This window comes from Balearica regulorum, chromosome 1 (genome assembly GCF_011004875.1).
Source record: "Balearica regulorum gibbericeps isolate bBalReg1 chromosome 1, bBalReg1.pri, whole genome shotgun sequence".
In the NCBI taxonomy this organism is placed as follows: domain Eukaryota; kingdom Metazoa; phylum Chordata; class Aves; order Gruiformes; family Gruidae; genus Balearica; species Balearica regulorum.
Window position 1 is genome coordinate 40739767 of NC_046184.1, and position 26232 is coordinate 40765998.

A 26232-nucleotide genomic window follows, 5' to 3' on the forward strand; every position below is an offset into this window, starting at 1 on the left:
ATCCCAAGTTCAGCATGTCAGTATAAACCAGATGAAAACATTCTAGTTATGAGGACTGGGGAAGGTAAGCAAGTTAATACTGCTTTTAACATTGAGACATCCAAACCACACACATTCTTGCTTTTTGTTAAGTAACAGCCCAATTCTTCCTTATGGTGCATACATACAGGAGCAGACTACAAGATGTAGTATTATGGCACAATAGCAAAGTAGTTAAATATAAGAAGCTATACATTAAATGAAGCAAGATAGATAGGTGTGAATAAAGGGAGGGGGATGAACGTCCTTCAATTGATGTCTGATCACCAACCAGTTTGTTCATAAGACCACACAGAAATAATCAAGTGGCAACAGAAGCTGAGAAGAAGGATGCAAAGCACTTATTTTCCACAGTGACTTGGAAGAAGACTGAGAAACATGGAAGTGGTATGCTAAAAAGAGAAAAGGCATACAGGAAAAGCTTCAAACAGCATACCTATTCTGCAGAAACATTCATTCATTCATATCATATATATACCAGGCATATCCCATTGAAAAATGCTACCCTCAAAGTTTATTGAGTAGTGAAAAGCACACTCATTTTTTCATATTTCAGTTAGGAGGTGGCACAGATGATATTCTAGTCACTGAACATAAACACTGCTGAAAATAGCTCGCATGACAAATCATACTTAAAAGTTACCAAACACCACATTGGCACTACAACACAACTTCTGTACAGCAACAGAATCCAAGACTGAATAGTTCAAGATGGAAAACCAACTGTTTGCTGTACTTCAAATGCTACGTGCTCAAAAAAGTTATTTATATTTTCATCTTGCTAAGCAAACAAGCTAGGACTTACAACAGTGAAATACCTACTTGTTTTTCTTAAGCTTTGCTTCTGCTTCTGTAACTTGTTTTGTCACTACTGCTATTCTCCCAATTCCATCAACTTCAGCATCAGAATTTGCAGGGGACGAGTTGTTCCTCAGTGGATCAGATTTAACTAAACGCTGCTTCTCACGACTAAAACATAGATGTTAAAAGCAAAGATGTTCAGTAACTACAACATTCATTCTGTTGTGTATTCCCAATAGTTTTAAAATCTTCCAAGAAGTAGCAGGACAACATTTCAAATTAAAAAGAACTTTCCACAACTGCAATCAACTACTGTCAGTTCAAATCCAAGGACTCTTAGACTGCTACGGTGTCTTACTAAATATTGAGCGGGGGGGGAAACCTAAATGACAAATGTTTTCAAACTAGGATTTTCCTTCTAGTTACAAAAATAGACTAGTAAAGGACTACAAAGAATATATATTTTACTTTAATTGTTAACTTTAGTTGTACCTGGCAATCTCTTCTTTTAAGAGTCTGTATTCTATCTTCTTATCTTCTGGTAGAGCCTCTGGAGTTCTCATTGGATCATTTTCTTTTTCTGATTTTGGAGGGGCTTTGATTTTTGAGGCCTGTTATAACAAGGTTCAAGTCAATACTAGTCACACTAATTTAAAATACAACCAATACATACTATTTTTAGGAGGCATTTCAGCACAAACTTAAAGCTGTTCAAGGTTAATAAGATCTTTTAAGCCAGATTTTTTGGCTAGTAATTAAATATGCATTGAATTTTACTTGAAAAAATGGAACCAAAATACATCACAAATTCTATCTTCCAGATGCCATCTTAACCAAAAAAATCATTTTGATTAGCTTGTGCAATCCAAATTACAATGTAATGGTAGACAGGAGTAATGCACTCACTCTTGCCTGTTTCTGATGTAATACAGTATTTCTTGACCAAATTCTAAATTCCATATACAAAGCAAAATCATCACAAAATAAACCTATTAAATGCTGATGTTTACCTCAACATTTCTCCTTGCTTCTTTTATCATAGATTCTAGTCCTCCAAATACACTGTTAGTTGAGTTAGATGGCTCTCCATCAGACTCACTATCATCAGAGTCATTTAATGTAACCACAACAGACTTATGTTTTGGAAGCTGTGGAGAGAATGAAAAAAGTTTTATAGCAAGAAGAAAAAGTTAGAGAGACTGATAAAACTGAGCATATATTTACTGGAAGAGAAAGAGGAAGTTAACTCCTTTTGTTATCATGGCATATCAATTCCACATTGCAAGAAAAAAAATCTAAGCATTTGTGCATCTCCACTATAGACAGAAATACGGTACTCATTTATGATACAGTAACATGAAAGGTACTCCAACATTTTCAACCTATTCCCAAGTATCTGCAGCATATTTACATCTCCATGGTCATCACATACAAATCTCAAACCTTTGACTCCTATACTTCATGAATTATTTCAATTGTAATGAAAAGTATCATCTGCCATTTGCAAGCAATTTTAAGTAACTGAGAGGTAACAATCAATCAATCAAGTCTGCATTAGAAATGCTATGGCAGACATACCAGAACTCCTTCACCTTTCTGCCACACAGTTGCAATGCCTCTTGTGCCACAGTTATACTTAGCTGACCTTACAGTGAGCTGCTCAGGCAGTTCAACTAGCAGAACATCAATGGGACATAAAGAACAAATGAAACAAGATTAATCACTTTTTGCCAACATCACTAACTGAAACAGCTCACTGAAGATCAGATGACTGCCAATTCCAGCACAAAAAGATGCAGAAACAAGCAAACAATTTAGATTAACCTCGAATGTTCCGGAGTTACAGCCTGGAAAAAAAAAGCAACTTAGTTCACATTTCCAGGACTGCTCTTCCCATCTCCCAGTGTAGGTCTTGACAATTACAGTCATATATTTAAACCTTTACCTCAGGACAGGACCTCTTCAAAGCTTTAAGTGTCTTAAAACACACACCCCACAGACACCCCTATACTTTTTAAAGTAAAAAATACCCAATTTCCAAGTAATTTCTTTTTGATATTCTCTTTCTGGACAGTTCTTAAAATAAGGACTGTCTCTACTACTTCTGAATGCTGCATCATTTTTGCACCACCACAGCACAGCTAGGTGAAATTCCAATGTACATTGGTACAAGAAAACAGAATAAGGCACTGGTCCTCTCCTCAAAAATATTCTCTGGCTGTAGCTCCATGGAAACCTAGATTAATCAGGCAAGGTACCCCACCCTCTTCCTTATCTTCAGATGCCCAATACATCCCTTCCCTATCACTGGCTCTCAGTATTAACAGGCAATAGTTACCAAGATGCTTTTGGAACAGTTCAGCAGGGTAAACTGTCTCTAACTGCCTTCCCCATTTTTCTTCTAGGAAAAAGCTGATAGTGGGGAGCGTAGAAGTCAGCTTTTCTCCAGGTGTTTCTTCCAAGGTGTTATTTTTTGATGTGGTTCAGCAAAACGTTTAACAATCAGTAAAGTAACACCAGGCAACTACCATCACAGTGCCTTCAGTAAGATTAGATTCTACTGCAGGGGAATCACAGACCCAGCAGGATCTCCCCACAATGCTCTAAGACACATTTTCCATCTGTGGTGAACAGACCCCTCTGTGTCCATGACTACGTTGAAAAAGGGTTACAAGATGTCATTGAATAGGCAAACCACGTGTGTAAGCTATTTCACTATGCAGAGGTCCTCAACTCCACAGAAGAAATCCCAAGGTTCTTAAATTTAAAACCTCTTCTGAAGAATGGTACAGCATATTCAAACAGTCAAAAGCTACAACACCCTCAACACTATGAAATCAGATTTTTAAAAAATGAACAATTTGCATTTTCTATATCTTTGATTTTTTTTTTTAATTTCTGGATATATCCACAAAAAACTATTAGTTCAAAATTAAATTCTCCAGATTTCACTTTTTTAGGCTCTAGTAAGAAATATCAAATACTACAAAAGCTAAAAAAACATAAGCATTCAATACAAATTATTTCTAAAAGCTTAAACTAAGAGGAGTAATTGATATTGTTTTCACATCAAATTGTTTTTACAGAGGACAGAAATACCTTGTGACTGGTCTCCTGTGAGAATTATTTGGCAATAAGTTCTTTAAAACTGTCCTGGTTTCAGCTGAGATAGAGTTAATTTTCTTTCTAGCAGCCAGTATAGTATTGGATTTTGGATTTAGCATGAGAATAATGTTGATAACACACTGATATTTTAGTTGTTGCTGGGTAGTTGCAGCGTTTACACCAAGTCAAGGACTTTTTAGCTTCCCAGGCCCTGCCAGGTGCACAAGAAACTGGGAGAGCACAGCCAGGACAGCTGACCCGGACTTGGCCAGACATAGAATGTCATGCTCCATATGTAACTGGGGAAGCAAGCTGGGAGGTGAAATCGCCGCTCAGAAACAGACTGGGCATCAGGTTGTTTTCATATCACATGTGGTGAGCAATTGCATTTGTGCATCACTTGTTTTATATGCATTATTATTATTCTCTTCCTTTGTTATGCTATTAAACTGTCTTTATCTCAACCTATGAGTTTGGGGTTTTTTCCATTCTCCTCCCCATCACCTTTGGCGAGGGGGCAGGGAGAGGTGAGCAAGCAGCTGCGTGGTGCTTAGTTACCCACTGGGGTTAAACCATGACAAACACACACACATCTATTTTATACATAAATATTCTATATCCTAAGCTATTTAAAAAAAATAACAAATGCAAAATGCTTTGTTTCTATAATCATTTTTGCAAAAAAGACACTAGCCAAGCTAGCTGATTCAAATGCAAGGTATTAATCTGTCAGCTTTAACTAAGATAACCATCACTAGCAACAGGCACTGAATTTGAGTTGCAGGTTTTTTAATATTTACATAATGCCTTTCAACAGCACAGCTGATAAGAGACATTATGTTACTACAACAAACCAACAGCTGCCTAGTAACATGTGTTCTCCCTCATTTATGCAACAGCAGTGAATGAAGTCTCAGAACAATAGAATATGTGGTAATTTTTTTCCCCAAATAGGTTTAGTATTTAAACATAAGAACACTTAAATGTAAGTAAACATGAAATAATTATAGAAAGGACATAAGCATGCCCAAATTGAACAAGTATTTCTACCTATATCTAGAATTTAAAGTAGATTGTGAAGATGGATGTAGACAAATAACCATATCTACCTCAAACTCAACAGCACAATTTTCCTTCAGAAAGGAAAGCAGGCCTCAGAATGACCAAAAAAGGAACTTTCAGGTCTCTATCATCTTAAGCTTTTTTTTTTCATTATGGCATCAGGTGGCCAAGTGATCATACAGTCCATATTTATGAGCAAGAAAGCTGTTGGCCAGCTACAGCTATATTGATAGCGATATAATAGTCTCAAAGATACTGTATATTCCTCCAAATACAGTAAAAAAATTAAGTTTAGTAGAGGCAGCATTCACTGACAGAAAGGCAAAGGAATGGATTGAAAGCAGCCCGGAGGAGAAGGACTTGGGGGTATCGATTGATGAGAAGCTCAACATGAGCCGGCAGTGTGCACCTGCAGCCCAGAAAGGCAACCATGTCCTGGGCTGCATCAAAAGAGGTGTGACCAGCAGGTCAAGGGAGGTGATCCTGCCCCTCTACTCCACTCATGTGAGACCCCACCTGGAGTACTGCGTCCAGCTCTGGGGGCCCCAATACAGGAGAGACATGGAGCTGTTGGAGAGAGTCCAGAGGAGGGCCACGAAGCTGATCAGAGGGATGGAGCACCTTTCCTGTGAGGACAGGCTGAGAGAGTTGGGGTTGTTCAGCTGGGAGAAAAGGCGGCTCTGGGGAGATCTAATTGTGGCTTACCAGTACCTGGAGGGGGCCTACAGGAAAGATGGTGAGGGACTGTTTATCAGGGAGTGTAGTGACAGGACAAGGGGTAATGGGTTTAAGCTGAAGGAAGGTTGATTTAGACTAGATGTGAGAAAGAAATTCTTCACTGTTAGAGTGGTGAGTCAGTGGAACAGGTTGCCCAGAGAGGTTGTGAATGCCCCATCCCTGGCAGTGTTCAAGGCCAGGCTGGATGGGGCTTTGGGCAACATGGTCTAGCAGAGGGTGTCCCTGCCTGCAGCAGGGGGGGTTGGAACTAGATGATCTTTAAAGTCCCTTCCAACCCAAACCATTCTATGATTCAATCATACTGTTCGTTAGAGAATCCGCTCAGTAAAAAGCTACAACGAACCAAGCTTTGTAAGGTGTGTTGTTAAAATAATTGCAAACTATCCACTATGTATGGTTCACTGCCATGAACAGTAGATTACATGGGCTTCCAGTCTGGTATAACACAGGCAAATATGTTCTTATAACACATTTCCAACAATCCAAGGAGACTGCAGACTTCACAAATCAAATGTTAGCTGCACGTACCTCCCACGACCATTCAAACGAAGGTCAAGTTACTGAATATGGCTTGAGCTAATGTAATGAAGCCTGTTGGCTGCCTAAAGAGAATACTCTCTCCTCTGTATTCCACCCGCACTCACAGACATGCCATCTGCCACCACTTCTGTGCTAGCTCTGATGCTCACACGCTGTTCACTGAAAAAAATTTAACTTCCCCCTAGAAGGAAAAGTACTTTCCCTCCCCCCAAGGCTGGTTTTCTAACCAGTTCAACATGTTAAATAAGTTAAGCAACAGGACTGATGCTCCAGACCCCAGTTTAAAAGAAGGGAGACACCATTTGGCCAGGAGCAGGAGAAAGAACAAGACCACCTCTTTTTTTGCAATGCACAGTGATTATGAGATTGGCTCAGCTACCACTGAACAGAACCCTTTAGTCTGTGCTAATCTGGAAAAGAAATTAATTCAATTATCTACAGTCTCTTTTAGTTCAGATGAGTGCTGGCATGTTTTAACCCTCTCTTAAGCCATAAATTCTTACTTCAGTGTCAAATTCTTTCTAGAAGAGCATATGGATTATCGAAGTTACTAATAATTCAAATGTTTAATTGAAGCTCCACTGTTCTGTGCTGTATCACTAGAAAGCCTTAAGTCTACTGTTCACTTGAACTGAGGAAAACTTCAACTCACAGTCTTATTAATAGAAAGCACCAATATTTCCTTACTGTGATCACTGCTCGTGGAAGCCTCGGTACTCTAACAAACTTTGTATTTTGTACCCGTGGCTGAGACACAGTATTAATACTGACAGCAGACAGATTGCTTCTTGGCACAGATTGCAAATTATCTGGAACAGGAGGAGAAGGTGGACCACTGTTACTTGAAGTTTCCTAACAAAATAAAACAAAAATACGGTCATAAAAATACACACTACATACGGCTATTTTAAAAGACGTAAGCATAAATCAGATTGTTCAATATGTGTCTTGGCACATGGAATTGTGATTTAGGCAGACTATCCAAATGTATTAGATCTTGCAATTCTGCAATAATATCAAAGAGGCACACAAGAATATAACAGGTCAACTGCTAAAGATTCGTGACCTTTTAATGAGGTCAAAGACAATCTAAAACCATAAACTTCATTTCTCACCAAAAAACCAAAAAAAAGTTAACCTCTAACTCCTTTTCCTAGAAGGCTGAAACAAAGTTTAATGTCTTGTTTTCTAACTGACCCCTAATAACAAGCTTTTTTTTTTTGTTCCAGAAAATAAAATCCCCATTGCCCTGAACATACTCAGTTTTCAGTACCTTGAAGTTTCATAATTTCTTCAGAAATAAAAGACAAGCTGCAAATTATAATTCAAAGGGGTGGCTTTTGCTTCAGTTTCTTTTGGGGGATAGAGGGTAATGGAAATTCAGATTTTTTTTAAATATTCTTTTTTCAAGTCATTAGAAAGGCAGCATAAAAAAAGCCTGTAATCTTCACTTAGCAAGTCACATTTAAGTTTTGGTCAAGATTGCCATCTAGAGGTTTACATTCAAAAAAACCAATGGAGTACCTCAGATCTGAAAGCTCGTTTGTTGGCTAGAGACTTGAGTAATTCTTCTCTTAAGAGCATCTCCTCTTCTTCTTCCTCATCGGCAAATGGAGGTTTCGGTGGCTGTTCAGGCTCTTCAGGGGGAAGAGGTGGAAGAGGTGGAGGTGGCTCAAGAGAAACACAAGAAATACCCTCCACATAAAGATGGTTCAAAGATGGTACAGGCTGAGATAAAAAGGAAAAAAAAGGAATTGAAATGTGAAAATTACTACTACTTTATGACTATTTTGCAGAGGTTGAGACCTAAATTATGTCATGGCTTAAAACTAATTCAAACTGCAGTGGATTTAGATCACTGTCAAAAGCTGGTGCTAGATGGGTAGTAATTAATCACAGAAGATAATGAAAACAAGGTTCCATTTGGATAGTAGAGTAGTGCAGACATACAAACTAAACGTAAATGACAATTCAGAACCAGACATAGTGTAGCCACAAAAATATGGCTGACCAGACAGGTTCACATTGCTTGGAGGAAAAAAAAACCCCAACAATCAACCCCACCACACAACAACAAAGAAACACCACCACAAATACCTCCCACACCAAAAAAACTGTTCTTGAACAGTTTTATGAGTTTATCTTAGCTAAGAACACTACAATTTCCCTTTGCCAACAATTCAGAAGCTGTCATGGCAGGGAATGACAACTTTCTACTGCTTTATTAAGAAGGGTAACAATCATTCAGTGAAATGGTGGGAAAAAGCCACACTCAATTTCCACATGGACTCTCAGGTGAGAGGATAGACAGCATATAGTCAAAATACACAAAGTTTGAAAGAAGGACTGTGACAAGCTACATTTTTGGTTGTTTCTTCCCCTCTAGGTAGCAAGTCAGAGAATAAGCTTATCTACATACATGGCCTAGAGATAAGAGGTAAAGTTGCCTTGTGCTAAGAATTCCAATTGATTACTTTTCCTTATGTGCTTCAGGCAATTTTTCTTTGTTATGAAACAGCATGGCTCTAACTGAAAAGAGAAAACTTTAGTTTGATAGGAAGAACCTCAATTAAACATGAATTGGATCAGCCAAAAACCAGCTGAAATAGAGACTTTTAAAAAAGCAACCACAAGTTTATCAGATAGTTCCAGGGAATCACCAAATAGAGAATTGTATCAAAAGCAGAACCTAAATTTAACTTTAGCTTTAACATTAGAAGTAAGATACGAAGTGAGAATTATCAACATTTTCAAAAACTCACTCCTTCCAAGGTTACTTACTGGAATTGGAGGTGGCAGTGGCAAGGAAATTGGTGGGACCGGAGGTGGAAAATATCCTATTGGACACTCAAAGAAAGGAGGCTGCACTGGAGAAGAAGCTGCAATTAAAAAAATTGAGTGTAAGAAATCTGGCAGGTAATTACTAAACACAAACTCATGCTTATACTTCAAATGATTTCATGCAGCAGGAGATAACAAATGTTTTTACTATGCACCAATTTGAAAGGCAACACCAAACATAGTACAGTGCATTTATTTCTTACATATATGTTTATAAAGAGAGCAGTTACCTGCCCTTTTTCTATTTTACATACAAAATGCAAGTACAGTCAAACAATACTACTAAGGTAATGATTCTGCCCTCATGTTTGATTTAACTTGCAAGAATCTACCTTCTTAAACTAGGTATCTCAGAGACTCCTGATTACTGGCTACCACAAATACAATACGAATTAAGACAGAAGCAGACCAAATGCACAGCCGATACTGAATTCTGAAACATAAAACTAGAGCTTGAGGTGCTTCATCAAGAGAAAATTCATGTAGCTTACATGTCCAAAACAGCAGGTGCAGTATTTTAGCAAACTAATATATAAGGTAGGCTGTGTTGGTTTTGCGTGGCAAGGTTTTGGTAGCGGGGGGGGCTACAGGGGTGGCTTCTGTGAGAAGCTGTTAGAAGCTTCCCCTGTGTCTGATAGAGCCAATGCCAGCCGGCTCCAAGACGGACCCGCTGCTGGCCAAGGCCAAGCCAATCAGCGCCTCTGTGATAACATATTTAAGAAAGACAAAAACAGTTAGAGAGAGCTTTTGCAGCCAGAGAGAGGAGTAAGAAGATGTAAGAAACTCTGCAGACACCAAGGTCAGTGAAGAAGGAGGGGCAGGAGGTGCTCCAGGTGCCGGAGCAAGATTCCCCTGCAGCCTGTGGTGAAGACCATGGTGAAGCAGGCTGTCCCCCTGCAGCCCATGGAGGGAGGATGAGGGGGTGTAGAGATTCCACCTGCAGCCCATGGAGGACCCCACACCAGAGCAGGTGGAGGCACCTGAAGGAGGCTGTGACCCCGTGGGAAGCCCATGCTGGAGCAAGCTCCTGGCAGGACCTGTGGATCCGTGGAGAGAGGAGGCCACGCCAGAGCAGGTTTGCTGACAGGACTTGTGACCCCGTGGGGGACCCACGCTGGAGCAGTTTGCTCCTGAAGGTCTGCACCCCGTGGAGGAGACTCACGTTGGAGAAGGCCGTGAAGGACTGTCTCCCGTGAGAGGGACCCCACGCTGGAGCGGGGGAACAATGAGTCCTCCCCCTGAGGATGAAGAAGCGGCAGAAACACCGCGTGAGGAACTGACCGTAACCCCCACTCCCCGTCCCCCTGTGCCGCTGGGGGGGGCGGAGGTTGAAGCCGGGAGTGAAGTTGAGCCCGGGAAGATGGGAGGGGTGGGGGGAGGTGTTTTTAAGATTTGGTTTTATTTCTCATTCCTCTACTCTGTTTTGCTTAGTAATAAATAAGATGAATTCCCTCTCTAAGTTCGGTCTGTTTTGCTCGTGATGATAATTAGAGAATGATCTCTCCCTGTCCTTATCTCGACCCGTAAGTTTTTTTTTTCATTGTACTTTTTCTCCCCTGTCTAATGAAAGAGGGGAGTGATAGAGCAGCTCTGGTGGGCACCTGGCCCTCAGCCAGGGTCAACCCACCACATAGGCTTACAAGAAAGAAGAAAAAAGAAAAAGATGGAAGATGAAAAGCAAGAGAATAAAAATGGCCAATAAAGTAGGATGCTTAATGAAGCTTTCTCAACACTCCAGAAATGGAGATGAAGCGAGAAAACCTGAATATCTTAAATGCACCTCAAATTCAGAGTCAATAAATTATTTAAGCTGGAACAGACCTCTGGAAGGCACATGCCCCAGCATGTACTCAAAGCAGAGCTGCTTCCAAAGTCAGGTTGCTAAGGGCCTTGTGCAACTCAAATTGCAAGTTCCAAGTATATTAGAGGATGGGGATTCCACAACATTTCCAGTTAACCTGATCTAGTGTTTGACCATGTTCTGTGAAAGTTTTCCCTTATATCTAACTACAATTTATTCTATTACAAATTAAGTGTTGCCCCTTGTCCTTCTGTTGCAAACTCCACAGAAGAGTTTAGGTCTGTCCTCCCTGTAAGTGCCCACTAGGCAGTTCAAGACAGCAGCAAAAGCCTTTCTTAGCCTTCTCAACAGAAGTTCAGCTCTCCCAGCCTCTTTCCATAAATCAAGCACTCCGGTCCCCAATGAACTTTATGAAAAACAGGCCTCAGTTTCTTTAAAAAAGGAACTTTATGAAAAACAGACCTTAGTAAAAAAGGTCCTTTGCTAGATTCCTTCTAGCAGGTCACTATCCCTCTCCTACCATGAAAACAGAAAACTGATGAAGTCTCATCAGTGCCTAACCGCCCTCTCCAAACACCCACCCATTGTAGTCACAGTGCTACAACCCAGGCTGCAGTTTGCCTTTACCATCCAAAGCCACACAGCTGACTTGCATTTCACTTGATGTCCATTGGGGCCCCCAGGCCCTTTTTTGCAAAGCTGCTGTCTGGCCAGTCAACATCCTGGGGCTCTTACTTTCTACACAGTTGCTTGGGAATGTGAAAGAATAAACTCTACAGTACTGCAATGACAACGGTGTAACATTGAAGACCTTCAAAATACCACTACAGCAGAGATGGAGAGCCAAGAGTCAGCATAAAACAAGAAAACTGTAAATAAGTCTTACCTGGAGAGTTAGTTTCACTATCTGTATCCATAGCGACTTCATCATAATTATCATACTGATATATGCCTCCTGCACTATCTGTAGACTGCTTATCCAAAGACCATCTCAAGTCCATATCCGAAGACTAAACACATAGGAAAAAAGTCTATTTTATTTAGCTGGTCTTATGTTATCCTTTTAGAGCAAACCAATTAACAGTAAATTTTAGAAACAGGCCCTTATAATTTCATCTTCTAATTGCTTTATAAATACAATTTACTTAGCTTGTACAAAAAAGCAAACTGAAGATTACCTTTTAACCACATCTACTGCAGGTAGTGACTTGACAAATTAACAGGCAGTTTTAAAACTGATCTCTTTGAGGAGGGAGGGGTGGAGGACTGTCATGATACACAGAAGCAATTTTTAAATACCTATTAGGTCATAATGTATCTGGTAAATTGCCATGGTTATATATTTCTGAAACACTGAAAGAAAGTTAAATGCTTGATTACTTCTTAATCTGTCATGGCAACTACCAAGAGCACTTGAACTACTCGTTACAAAACACAAAGTTGCACAAGGATCACCTTCACTATGACAAAGTTTGTGTGTTTAGGTGAAACATGCTTTGAATTGTTCTAAGACTGATGTCTCAGGTGGAAAATCCTTTTATTGTCCCAGAAGGGACCACATACCACACTGAAACACGTCCAGAGACTGTCAACTAATAAATCAGATTGTTTAAAGAATGTCTAATATTGTATGGATGCCAATCAATGTTCAGTGAACACTGGAAATACACAGAACAACTAAGCATGACTCCTTAGAGGCATACAGTAGACATTCTGGCAGCTTTTAGAATTTCTATTGCTTACCATTAAACACTTGCAGCCTAAATTTTCCACTCATTATTACAAATGGAACTCTTCTATACCATGATCTCAAATAGGGAGTCCCAGTTCCCTTAGTTGCACTTTCATTTCTCCTTACAGCATCAGTAGCTCCAAACATTTGAAGCTTCTAGCTGCAGCAGCAGTACTCCTTCCACAAAGAAAGTATTAAAGCTGAAGAAACACTGTCATTTTTCTGTAACGTACCAATGTTTTAGAGAGAACAACAGCAATTCAAGTGCCTTTTGCTAATCTCAAGATGAAAGAAGGAAGACAGCCTGCAAGTGCAACATGACAACCACTGCAGTAACTCTATTTGTTCATAAATTTGACACAATTATGTCATCCTGTAATCAGGATAAAGTAATTAATTATCTTTTGTGTCTGGCCATATTTTGTACCTTGACAAATGAAAAAAATACTACAGAGAAACCAAACCTCAGATGACACTTTGAAAGAAGCAGGCCACTGAAGTGGTATAGACACAAAAAATTTGAAAGTATAGAGACAACACTGCAATCCAAGAGAAAAAAGCCCAAAAAAGCTTGGTTGATTGGTTTGTGTTAAGTTACAGACTGCTCTTTGATCATCACATTCAAAATATCTTTAGGAGGAAAATGCTTCACCATTGACTTGCAAATGTACAACTCATACATATCTGATCTTACTAAACCCAAAGGCAATGCTTGCCTAGCATGGGATTAAAACACTGTAAACACTGAAATACTTTGAGCTTCTTTTTTTTAAGGGGAAGAAGGGGGGAAAGGAAGGACAAGACAGAAATCACTCATAAGCCCCAAATATAACACCTGAATACATATAACAAATTTGTTACCCTGTTTCTCGATCTCCTCTTTCCTCCAACTAGCTTCATAAATCGATTGTACTGCTCTTCTTGATTTGAGAGGTCCCTAATTTTTCTGATTTCTTCTTCTCTCTTTCTTCTCTCCTCTTCCTCTTCTTGTTTCCTCTGGTCTTCCTCTTTCTGACGCCTGTCTTGTTCCTTTTGCTGCTGCATCTTCTTTGACGTCTTTGTCGGTTGTTTCCTCAAAGCTTGCTTGGCTTTAAATAAAAAAATATGTGATTAACTCCACCTTACCTAAATAGCTCCCCCTAATTCTAGATTGTTCAAGAGTTTTGAGTAGATGTATGGGGTTTTAGAAGGTGTAAGGGTCATTGCCCAACATTTCACATAACATACTATGGGGTTTTTTTTTTATTTCAGAGACTATACCATTGATAGCTAGTTCAGTAACATTAAACTTATTACCTGTAGCACTCGGCTTTTTTGTTGAATATGCTTTTGTACTGGCTTTGACCTTCTGTGTCACACTTCTCGTTTTTGTTAACTTTTCTTTGCTTTCCTTCATCACCTGTTGTTCCTTTTGCTGCCATTTTTTACTAGCAGACTGAAGTGCAAGAAGCCTAAGTTGCAATTCAGACATCTCCTCCTCATCATCAAGCAGCTTCTTGAGAAGAAAAAAGAAGAAAGGATAGGACAAAAAGTCATCAAGAAACATCATTTAATAACTAAATTTTTTTCAAAAAAGTCTCTTGAAGTCTGTCCTAAAAGCTTGAAAAACCTGCTATACTGGTAAGTGTATTCCTTACGAATGAACTGTTTCTATTACTGAAACATTTCTGCACTGCAATTTGGAAAAAGCTAGAGTATCGCAATGCAATTATGCCTCATTGTCCTGTTTTCAGCTGGGATAGAGTTAATTTTCTTCCTAGCAGCTGGTACAGTGACACGTTTCAGATTTAGGATGAGAATAATGTTGATAACACACTGATATTTTAGTTGTTACCAAGCAGTCAAGAATTTTTCAGCTTCTTATACTGCCCTGCCAACAAGAAGCTAAGGGGGGTGGGCAGGGGTGCCCAAGAAGCTGGGAGGGGACGCAGCCAGGACAGCTGACCCACACTGTCCAAACAGATATTCCATACCACATTATGTCATGCTCAGTATATAAGTTTGGGGAGTTGGCCGGGAGGCAGTGCAGCTCAGGAACTAGCTGAGCATCGGTTCCAGGTAGTGAGCAACTGTGCTGTGCACCACTTTATATATTCTTTTATCACTGTTATTATTCTCTTCCTTTTCTGTCATATTGAACTGCCTTTATCTCAACCTACATAAAAGGAATACTTTCTTACCTTTTCAGATGGAACTTCTGAACTGCTAAGCTTTCGCACTGATGTTGGTTCTTTGTCTTCTGTACCTTCCGAAAGAAAAATACCATACCTTTGAGCGAACTGTTTCTCATAACACAGAGCTACGTTAAAATGATGTGCAGACTTTAATCCAAACATTTTTTATCAGTATCCTTGGTACATAGTGTAAAACAGAATAGCAATTTTATGTATAAGATCACATTAACAAATATTAATATAAGCTTGGCATGTCTGATAAAATCCACATCACTATGATGCCACAAGCCTAAGACTAGATTTGTCATTTTTTAATAATTCTCTGTCTTAAGGTTGACGTACTTCCTCAAGAAGCAGAGAAAAACAGATTTGGAGACAAGGGGAAAAGACAACTTCTTGCCATCTGTTTTATGCTACCATCTAATATCAGCTGCTGTCCTGAGCATCTCGGATTCCACTGGCAGCTATTTTGAGTAACTGGTCAGTCTTTTGCAGAATTAAATATAAAGGCCCAAAGCTGCAGGAAGAACACACTTGCTCCATTTCATGCCGAAGGAAACCAGAGGAGAGTTATCCTATGAATAGTAAATAATAATGCTTTCCTGCTGCTTAGTAAGATGTTGGCACATTAATTTGTTAGACTGACCAAAAGCCATATATACATCTAATTATTATATAATGTATAAAATATGCATTAATGTGTATATAATATACATAATGCTGTATATACAAGTACATAATTTAATTATATCTAATAGTGTTATTGATAGCAAAATTATAATGATATAATTTATATATAACTACACATGTATATGTTCATCTGCATCAGAGGAAGGAAATAAGCATTTAGAGTGAAGCTTAGAGATCTTTTCCTATATCAGCCTTTCTTCAAAGAGAGATTCATTCCCACAATTCAGATTGGTAGAAAATAAGTTTGCACTCCATACATCTTTTACTCTTCCTAGCATTTTATGAAAAGTCACATTCAGAAAGGTGCTGTTTAAAATATCCCAAGATCTTATATCTAAACAAAAATGGTACATAGCAACTGTTGAAGCTCTTCCTGCTTGCACATGCACGCATTTTCTAAAAGCACACACACAAGAAAAAAATAACATGTAATACCCATATGTATTCTCAAAGAAAAATAAAAAGTTATTACACTGTGCAAAGATCCTAACCACACAGTCCATAGGATGGAAGTAGGGAGACACAGCTGGTACAGTAGTTTCTGTGATGCAGACAGACATATGCAGGGATATACCACACAAACTAAAACACTCTTTCAAACCAGAAGGGGACAACACAGGCAGAACAGACTAATGGGCAACAAAGGAAGGAAAGCAGGGAATACTGTAAAGCCTTTATCAGAGTAGTTGAACCATAGGGAATTCATTCTACAAAGACACACAAACTTCCCTGAATTTTAAGCCAAGCTCTTCAATTTGAACAGGTCTGAAGAAACATCCAGTACACCACTTACAAATAAGCACTATGGGAAAAACAAATTTTTTCCTGTTTCCTAATATATGTATTATCACATAGTATACATTCACCTGATACACATAAATCTGCAGTAACTGAAATCAGCTGGGGTTTTCTACTTTGGAAGCCCGTATTACACTGTCATAAACAGTCTCTCATACATAATCCGTCAGCTTTCAGATCATTTTTATGTCATACATTTGAGTGGTGTACAAAGATTAGGATGTTCTTAATGTGCATTCCACAGCATCTATTTCCACTAGCATATGAACTTATCTTCAGTTCTTCCAAGTTTTGAAGCAAGATTTTTTTTTTTGAGACTGTTTTGCTTTTTAAATAACCTTCCTATGTTCTCTTCCTGCAGACTACTTACTTTTCTTCTATGGTCAAGACCTGTTGTTTTTCCTCATGTCTCCCATTAAAAACTACACTACCTCTTAAAGAATACCACAACTTTTTTTTAATTACTATTATTATTATTAATAGGAAAGACACAAGGGGGGGAATCTTAGAATGAGGTAGTTTGACTATTATCAGTTTTCTCTGTTTTTTTACAGGCTTTATCTTCTAAATTCTCATTCTGAAGTTACGTATAAGTCATTATCACTTCCACTGTTCTAGTCCTACCTTTCTTCATGTTCCTACTAATTACCCACCTGTGTTCTTAATCCATCCATTTACTACTTTGCCTCTTCCCACTCAAATTGATAGTTTACACACATTAACAAATTAGCTAACGTAAGATGACAAGTGATATCCATGAGCACACCCTCAGCCACAGCAAACACTTATTAGAACTAGATGAAGCCTCAGAATAGGAAGTTTAAGCCAGCTGCCTTATTTTGCTGCACACTTAAAAGTAAGCTCAAGGACTTTTACCCCAAGTCAACTGAACACAATAACTTGTTTCTCACTAACTGGTTCATGCATCTGAGCAATTATGCTCTTTGGCCCACAGTCCAGAACCACCTGGACAAGATACTTATTATACCCTTCGGCTACATTTCTTCTACAAATCCTTTCTATTTCTGGCCCATGATCTCTTCATGATTCATGAATATTAATTATGACCAAAATAATTCTGGTGAAAATCTCATACAGGCTTGTTACACTGAAGAAACACATAACAAAGATGAAATGTAGAAAGAGATGTCACTAAACGTTCTCTTTTCAGCTAAAAAACACCCCCACATTTTACACTTCTGCAAAAAAGAACAAGAGAAAAAAAAGAAGGAAGACTAAGTGAAAGCCAGTAATTTCTGCTGTCAACAGCAATTAAAACCTTCAAGTCTTGCCCTTGCACTTTCTGCCAAACTATCAGTTAGTCTAAGAAAATACTTTAGTTAAAAAAACCCCAAACTAAACATACTTGGAAGCATTTTTATGTAATTCAAGGAATTACATAAAACAGGAATTAAGTACATTAAATCTATAACTTAAAAAGTCTAACATTTTAATTAAAATTCAAAGTAAAGTAAAGTTTTCCCCACTCCTAATAAATGTGACAGATAATGGCAAGCAAAAAGAACTTTACAAGCTAAAACAACTTTACAATTATTTACCTTGGCAGGATTCTGTGACTTCAGATTTTTGTGATGACGGTTTCGCTCCTTCTTTGCCTTTTTTTAATCTGCTCCTCTCAGCTGGTGTAGGTAGTTTTTGCCTGAGAGGTTTCAGTTCAAATGCCTGAAAGGCTATAACCGGATTTTTCTCCTCAGGAGATACTTCTTTTATAGCATCCGTTGTAATACTGTTATTTTCTACAGTTATTTGGTCCTCAGTGTCCACTGTTTTATCATCTTGGTGTTCATTTTCTTCCCTGTTGCTCAAAGCCAGTCTTTCATCTTTATTAATGTATTCAAGCTCTAACTGTATCTGCTTATACTTCAAGAGCAGATCCTCAAAACTTTCTTCCACAGAGTTTTCGTTTTTAGAAGAGTAGTTCTGCTTTCTAGATGGGGATTTTCCAAAAGTTTTGGCTGAATTACTGGTCAAGAAAACTGAGACAAGAACATGTACACCCTTAAAACAGTGGCGATATTACCACTGAAAACTAAATTATGACAAACAGAAGAAAAACAAACATTCTCATATATTTTACCTTAAGGCTAGCTTGAAAAATATCCCTTATAAATATGAATAGCATGCAAAAGATTTATCCATTATTATATACTGACAGCTTAAATAAACATTTTATCAAATCAACAATTTAAAATATCCTACTTATGACAAGAATTTCATGAATTACTGAGAAGTCTTGTCCCTTGCTCCCACCATCCTGCCAGAAACAACAGCTGTAATGCTGAGAAGGTTCCCTATCACAAAGGGTAAGTCAGACTTGCAAAATTCTCAAGTATTGACTCTCTGCCTGACATTCTGAAAAAAAACAGGTTAAATTCATCCTCACTCATTTTATCCTTTCATAAAATGCTAAGTCTAGCCACACCACAATTACACACTGAAGTAGCTGTAGCTCAACAATTGAGGTAAGGCACACAATAATCAACAACTGAAGGAAATAAAAAGTGTGGCTAAAGACTTGTAATCAAAACATTCAAAAATGCTCAAAGAAGATTGGGAATTACTAATTACTCAGAAAATGCTGTCTAGGCACGCCCAAGGGATAGATTTTCTTGACAACATGTTGTCTAAGGCAGGCAATGGAAATATTCTTTGGCAACTATATCCAGAATAAAAGTTCTCACAATTACAGATTCACTTCCTCTTACCTTAACGTGACACTTGAAAAGTTAAACTATCCTGTAAAACAATCATGCTTGAGGGGAAATCTTTTAGGACACCAAGTCAGGTTTGACTCATTCGACTTTCAGTTATCAATCCCGCTGTGCTAACAGCTGACTCACACCCAATTATGTGAAATGCTTTTTCATCAACATCATCTCTTAAAACAACAAATGGAGTAAAACTGAAAGCTAAAATAGGTGTCCTTTGAATGCAGACACACTGAATCCAGAGGAAGATAACTTATTTGTCTTCTGCTCACAACTTGCATCAACAACTTAGAAGCTACTATAGCAAAACATCCAACATAAGTATGAAGAATCTTGGTAAGTATCCTACAAAATCAACCTCAGTAATATGAGGAAATGTTTTGCTATACAATGCTTGCTTTAAGCTTCAGCACAAAAAGCAGAAACTATTAAACTAAATAAAATCCAGAAGGTAATCAAACAATCTATAAATACGCTGAAAATACCAAGAGCTGTGTGCAGTACACCATCAAATCACGTAATAAGCGTATTTGCCAAATTCACTTCCAACACATTTTGACTTCCAAAAAGACAACCGCATTAGCAATTTTGTGAGTCACAGAAAAGTCTGAAGCTAAGTGATTTAACATCATTTATAAAAATAATCAACTATTATTTGATATTGAAATACCTCTATAGCTTCTGGAGTTGGGTAACAAGACAAAGCTTTGAGATGTTTTTTGTGTTCAGGATAATAAAATTGCTAGAGCTACCACAATGAGAATTAGTTAGAAATTCTGTTTTTCACATATGTAGAAATTGGTTTTATATGTGGTTCTACACACAGAATCCAAGACTTAATGGAGTGCTATGAAAGGCAGACAGGCACATATACATTAAAAGTTATATCAATTGAAGAGAAACTTCAACCTACAACCAAAAAAAAAAAAAGAGACCAACTGAAGAAACTGGGAGGGCTTAAAAGTGAAGAAAAACATACAAGGAAAGAGTTTAGAATTCAATGGAAACAGAAAGTCACATTTTGGTCCTATATTTCAGACTCAAAGTTCCACAATTCTCTACGCAAGAATTCCTGCAGAATGACTATCCAACAGCTTCATGTTAAGTTGCTAGGTATTAAAAGAGAAAAGTCTATTGAAAGCTAATACCCAAAGTAACAAGAATTCTTGAACTGTTCCGCCACATCATTTACTCCATTTATACATACACTTCTACACAACACTGTGTAAAGTACTAGTTCTAACGATAAAGAAAAAACCCATCTCGTTCTCTTAGCGGACACTTAAACATTTCATTTTCCTGGGGGAATTCCAAATACCACTCCAGGCCACAAGCCTCCTTGTACGAGCTAATGTGAAGGTCTCTTCTGAAGTCACATGCCCACGAACTACGCCCCAACTCCGTTAATATTAGCAACACTAGGAATACTATAATAGTGACTCCTTTAGGTGGCAAAGAGATGAAAAATACAGAAAAGAACTTACATTGAGAGAAAATTGTGGGCCTTTCTTAACTATATGATCCATAAACAATTGAATGGCACTTAATAAAGAGCAATAGTATTCAAACCTTTCCTACCATGTTTAAACAGAAGAGTGCATCTTAAGTATTAGGGAAATAAAGAATTCCTCATGTTCTGCTTTTGGTCTGAAAATAGAATTATCAGTTTCTGAATGCTCTTTTAATTAAAAGCAAGAAGGAGACTCTCTCAATATTAAGAAGCACGGCAAGGTCTGTTTAGGATGATCGATGTTTGCCCTGCAAATTCCTCATTACACATAAAGTAACCATTTTCTGGTACTCAGACTAACACTGCAAATTAAGAGATTTAAAATCCGTTTTCAGCACTACAGAACCATCTTACTGTGCAACCTTGGGCAAATCACATCTTCACTCGCTGCCTCTCAAGATAAAATCCTTGAATCAAGAGTTCTTATGAAGACTTCGGTAATGCTGTGATGTTACCAGAAAAGACTAAAATAAAAGCATCTCTTTATCAGTAGCTTACATATTCCATTACACATTAAAAAAAAAAAAAATTACATGGATAAATAATCTTGCAGTTAAATAACACAAGGATCCAATGAGCAGCTTTCAAAGTTTTACATTTTGGCACAAGCAGGAAAACTTCCTGTTCCTAGGATCAACCAACACAGTGAAACAAATGCACATCCTTTGACTATTGGTACGGAGGACAATAAAACAAATAAAAAAAGATTCTGGAGAATAGGTTTTAACCACTAGTTCTCTTGCTCAGTGTTTTAGGGTTTTTCCACACTTGTCTCAGTTACATCAATTTTCAGTACCAGGCTTATACTCGGCATCAGTTCTTTCATGTTTTTTTCTATAGCAAACCTAGAAAATATAAGGAGCTTTTTCCATCACTTTCACAGCTCCTACTCCGAGAAGGAGGAAATATTAGAACTCTACTAAAAGTCACTTAACTCTAAGAGCAGCAGAGAACATCCTACCAGGAATGCTGGGTATGACTTTATAGAGAAGTAGAGCTTTCCTATGTTACCCAAACTCCCATATAAACCACCCTCTGCGTACAGTCCCAGTTCAACTTAGGTTTAGCTTTAACATCTGCATTAGCTGTGTGCAACAGCCTCTGAAGGGCTGGAAGCAAAAATGAAAAAAACAGTGGATCCTTCATTGCCCAATAAGGGAAATTAACAAGCTTAGGGTTTTAGTTTTACAACTGTGACACTTTTAATTATATACATTAAAACTGCCGCACCAAAGACTGACCCCACTTCACAATATTCACACTTCAGGCTAGAAAAGCAGCCACCTAGGATCCAACAAACTAAGGCTTTGTTTCAGGCTACACTTTTACCCTACACGGGACTGATCGGCAAGGTTGCAAACCAGGTCATGGCAGTAATCCGCCTTCCCAGTAGCCTCTCCTTGAGAAGCAGGACCCGCTGCCCCAGCCAAGCCCTGGAACTGGCAGGGGAACCTCCCTCTCCGTTAGCCCTACGGGAGCCCTAGTGCCCGGGCGGGAAGGCAAAGCGCCTGTTCCCACGGCTTTCGGCCACGTAACGCAGCTCTGACACACTCAGGCCCACCCCGGCAGTACGGCCTCCCCGCCTCCGCTCTCACGTCTCAAGGATACATTTCCGAGGCGATGGCTCCCTCCAGCCCTGGCTGCTACTGAATCCGGCACCGCCTCCCCCTCCGGGCGGCCGCCCCGGAGGGCTGCCTCCCCGATCACCGCCGCCGCGGCTCCTACCCCAGCGCCCTCCGCCCCTATAGGGCCAACCGCGGAAGCGGAATCGGTCCAGGGCATTGTGGCTGCGCTCCCAGAAGGAGAGCCGGGGGCCCGTCTCGGAATGCGACCCCGACGGCATCCGCGGCGCCGGCATGGGCGGCGGATGGGAGCGGAACGAGTCCTTGGGCCGATACCCGCCGTGGCCGTGCAGGTGCCCCATCTCCGGCGGGGGCTGGTGCCGCGAGCGGGGGAAGCGCCGACCGGAGGAGGAGAGGGAGGTACCCCCGCGGAGGCCGGGAGGCGACCTGCGCCTCGAGTAGGGCCTGCTGCTGACGAGGCCGCCGCCGGGCTCGGAGCCGCCGCCGCCGCCACAGGGCCCGAAGCCGTTGTTGTCATCGTCGCTGATTTCGCTGTCTTCCAGCTCCCCTTCTTCCTTCGGAGAGAGCCCGCTAGGATCCAACGCCGCCTCCACAGGCGCGGCCGCGGCCACCGCCTCCGCGGCCGCCATGGGGCCCAAGCCAACGGTCTCGGTGAGGCACAGCGCGGCCCGCCCCGGCCGCTCGAGCTGTTTCGTTTCCTGCGCAGGGCGGCCCCGCCCCGCCTCGCCCCCTCCCCGCCGCCCGCCCGGCTCTGCCCGGCCCCGCGCAGGCTCTCGCGAGACCACACCCCACTCCCTCCGCGCTCGGGAGGGGCGTTACATAAGAAAAAAGAGAAAAGAGGTGGGAAGGGGGCCTCCCCGAGCGCGGGGTATCCTGGGTAATGTAGTTCCCAGCTCGGGGCGAGGCCGCGCAAGGCAGTGGGCGGGGAAAGCCGATGGCTCAGCCTATAGAGGGGCGGTGGAGGGGGGCGGGCACCAATGAGGGTTCGACCCGCCATGTTGGTAGAGGAGGTCAGTGGGAAGGCCGCCATCTTGTTGAAGGGAAGGAGTGTGGTGAAGTGATGCTGAGCCGCTGCATGGCGGCGGGCCGCCCTGCTTTCCACTACAAAAGTATCGATGGCAACTGCCCTTCGCACCGCCCGGGGCAGCGCCAACCACGGCCCTTCTGGGCCCCTCTGGGGCGCTGATATTGGGGGCTTGTTCTTCTGAGACACAGACTTGTTTCCTTTGGTGGGGCCCGTGTCCTGCCCAAATGCTGCACAGGCTTCTAAAGAAGGAAAAGAAGCGGGTGTCCTGGCAGCGCCCAGCGCCATGGTAGACATTACCCCACCAGCTTCCTCCCAGTAGCTAAGTTGCTGTTAAAATTATTAAGAGGGAGGTTTCTGGGAAGCTCTCCCAACCAGTAATTGCTTTGGAGTTCAGATTGGCCCTAATGACTTCTGTGACCGGAGTGAAAAGCATTGGAGAGGGTAAAGCAATTACATAAACTCCTTAAATAATTTGGTTTCATTTCTTTGAGTATTCTGGTGCCACCTTGTCTGTTTCAGGGACTTGGCTTCCTACTGAAGCGGTGTCAGGCGAGCGGTGATGGCTTTCTTAGGTAGAAGAAGGAACCGTATTTTAATTAAAGTGTTTCAACCTTTCTAAGTCAAATTGGTGTCTCCTGGAAAACTCAGAAAACTTGACTTTTAAAACTTAAAGTCCCTGAGAATTTATTCACAGTGATCATGCATCTTTAATGTCATTGCAGACTTGCCGTGGTTCTAAAACCTGAAGAAAAACTGCTGCCTTTTTGTGTTTTTCCTGACAGTGAATTATGAAGGGGTTTTTAATCAGTTAAAAATACGCTATGAAAGCACACGTTTGTGGCCAGGTTGGGTGGGGCTTTGAGCAACCTGGTCTAGTGGAGGATGTCCCTGCCCATGGCAGGGGGGTTGGAACCAGATGGTCTTTAAGGTCCCTTCCAACCCAAACCACTCTGTGATTCTAAGTACCAAAAATAAAACTCAGTATTGTGTCTAGTGGGTTGACCCTGGCTGGAGGCCAGGTGCTCCCCAAAGCCGCTCTATCACTCCCCTCCTCAGCTGGACAGGGGAGAGAAAATACAATTAAAGGCTCACGGGGCAAGATAAGGACAGGGAGAGATCATTCACCAATTACTGTCATGGGCAAAACAAATGCAGCGCGGGGAAATCAATTTAATTAATTTTTCCCCTTCTTATCCCCAAGGCACTACCCATGTCACTGATGGGCTCAGCCTTGGCCATGAGTGGGTCCATCTTGGAGCCAGCTGGCATTGGCTCTATTGGACATGGGGGGAAGCTCCTAGCACCTTCTCACAGAAGCCACCTCTGTAGCCCCACCACCACTAAAACCTTGCCACATAAACCCAATACAATCATGTTACTATTTATTTTTCTTCTTCGCCTTTCCAGGTTTTCTTTAGATCCAACAAGGATAGGAGAGTGGATAATGGATATGCTTTGTAAAGTCAAAAATGTTGTGCCAACCAAATTACTTTTCTTTGCTCAAAATACTTTGCATCTTCTTGTTTAGACGTAACTGGACAAACAACATGACTTAGAATAGATACCATTCCGATGGCTTGACTTCATTGAAAATCAGGGTAGAGTAATGGAATGTGTATATCATGTCCTAAATTTCTCTAATTTCTTCTATTTAAACCAGTGTGGATTCTATGAAGATATTTACAAGGAAGAATGAGGCAAGTTTTTTTTAACAGATATCCAGCATACTACAGTAATGCATTGTTTCAATTCTTCTATTCAAATAGATGTTGCCTCTAGAAATCATGCTTTATCGATGGCTTATACCACTTTACATATCCCACAGTACTAAAAACATCCACAAAGGACCTGCAGATAAGACACAGGACCTACTGAAGACTTTCTGAAGTAGCAGCTGGAGGTCAGGCAGGTTTCTTAAATGGTGCTAGGTGCCTATGTCCGTGTCTGAAATCTGATCTGCTGTAGTTACAAAGAAGTTTCAATAGCACTACATGTCAGCTGCAGAAATTGCCCTCCCAGCAGTCGTTTGCTTACTCAGGTATCTCAGAGCTTTGCATATATTTGATTCCAGTTTCCTTTGTACAATTATCTTTATTTCTAAGTGTTTTCCCACACCAGTAGCAAATTAGCATCTTTTAGAGTGGGAAGTAAAATGTTCATAGAACTGTAAGGTATTGGCGAAGAAGCACCAGTTCTATGGGAAATTAACCTGATGTGGCTATTCCCACTCTGTTAATTGTTACTGTATGTTTGCCGGCAGTTCATCCAACAAGTGTGCTGAATTTATTCAACAATGCTATATGATCTGTATTATAAATTTCTAGCTGAGATACTTAACCACCTGAAATAGAAGATCCTGAGAAGCTTCCAGTGGTTTTGCGTATCATTTGTCCCTTCTTTTATTTCAGTCATCTGATACTGCCTGCTTTTTTCTCTTGTCTAGGGTTATCAGGCAAGTAATTTCATGTCTAAATTTTCAGGAGGAAGTGAATTCATCAACTGTATTCATCACTTAATAAACAGGCAAATTGATAGTGTTAAATTCTAGTCTGTAAAGGGAAGAAAATGGCATGTGTAAAAAGAATATTTTGATCTGGTCTGGTGGTTTTGGTATCTACACATTTGAACAAGAGGCCATAAACATTTGAAAACTGTGAGGAAGCTGCCATTCAGAGAGAACACGTTACAAAACTTCCTTGTTTGTGGCATGAATAATAGATGATTTTTTTTTTTATGAGGTTTCATTTCAATTTGTAAATTTAAGACAAAATCCTAAGTACAGAGATGTTATGTTAGCTGCATTTGACTTCATTGCTCTTTGAAAGAAATCTGATATTGCTGCTGGAGCACAAATTTTTGTGTTAAATACTGATTATGTTTTCAGTAAAATACAAATTGAATAATTTAAAATATAGGAAAGCATATATCTTAATACTGGCGCACATAAATTGATTTATTCTTTATCATATTCCCTGAATATTATCTACATCTCTAGACATGGGCAAAAAAGCACTGGAGAAATAGCCTGTTTGTGAAGATGTACTTGAATTACTGAAATTTGT

General features: G+C 40.1%; 1 protein-coding gene across 6 annotated transcripts in view; it reads right to left on the reverse strand.

Annotated features, from left to right (window-relative positions):
- Positions 1-22894, reverse strand: part of ZFC3H1 (zinc finger C3H1-type containing) — a 48347-nt gene extending 25453 nt beyond the window's left edge. For 5 of the 6 annotated variants that reach the window (XM_075746775.1, XM_075746796.1, XM_075746816.1 and 2 more), the window contains exons 1-12: positions 22169-22894; positions 17881-18297; positions 14840-14904; positions 13956-14154; positions 13521-13747; positions 11814-11937; positions 9067-9164; positions 7810-8013; positions 6973-7137; positions 1851-1988; positions 1333-1451; positions 862-1008 (exon numbers count right to left, since the gene is read on the reverse strand). In XM_075746775.1, the coding sequence (XP_075602890.1) occupies positions 862-1008; positions 1333-1451; positions 1851-1988; positions 6973-7137; positions 7810-8013; positions 9067-9164; positions 11814-11937; positions 13521-13747; positions 13956-14154; positions 14840-14904; positions 17881-18297; positions 22169-22772 (2507 nt within the window). In that variant the 5' untranslated portion in view covers positions 22773-22894. The remainder of the gene's footprint in view (positions 1-861; positions 1009-1332; positions 1452-1850; positions 1989-6972; positions 7138-7809; positions 8014-9066; positions 9165-11813; positions 11938-13520; positions 13748-13955; positions 14155-14839; positions 14905-17880; positions 18298-22168) is intronic. The other variant, XM_075746785.1, reaches the window with a different exon arrangement.
- Between the last annotated feature and the right edge of the window lie 3338 nt (positions 22895-26232).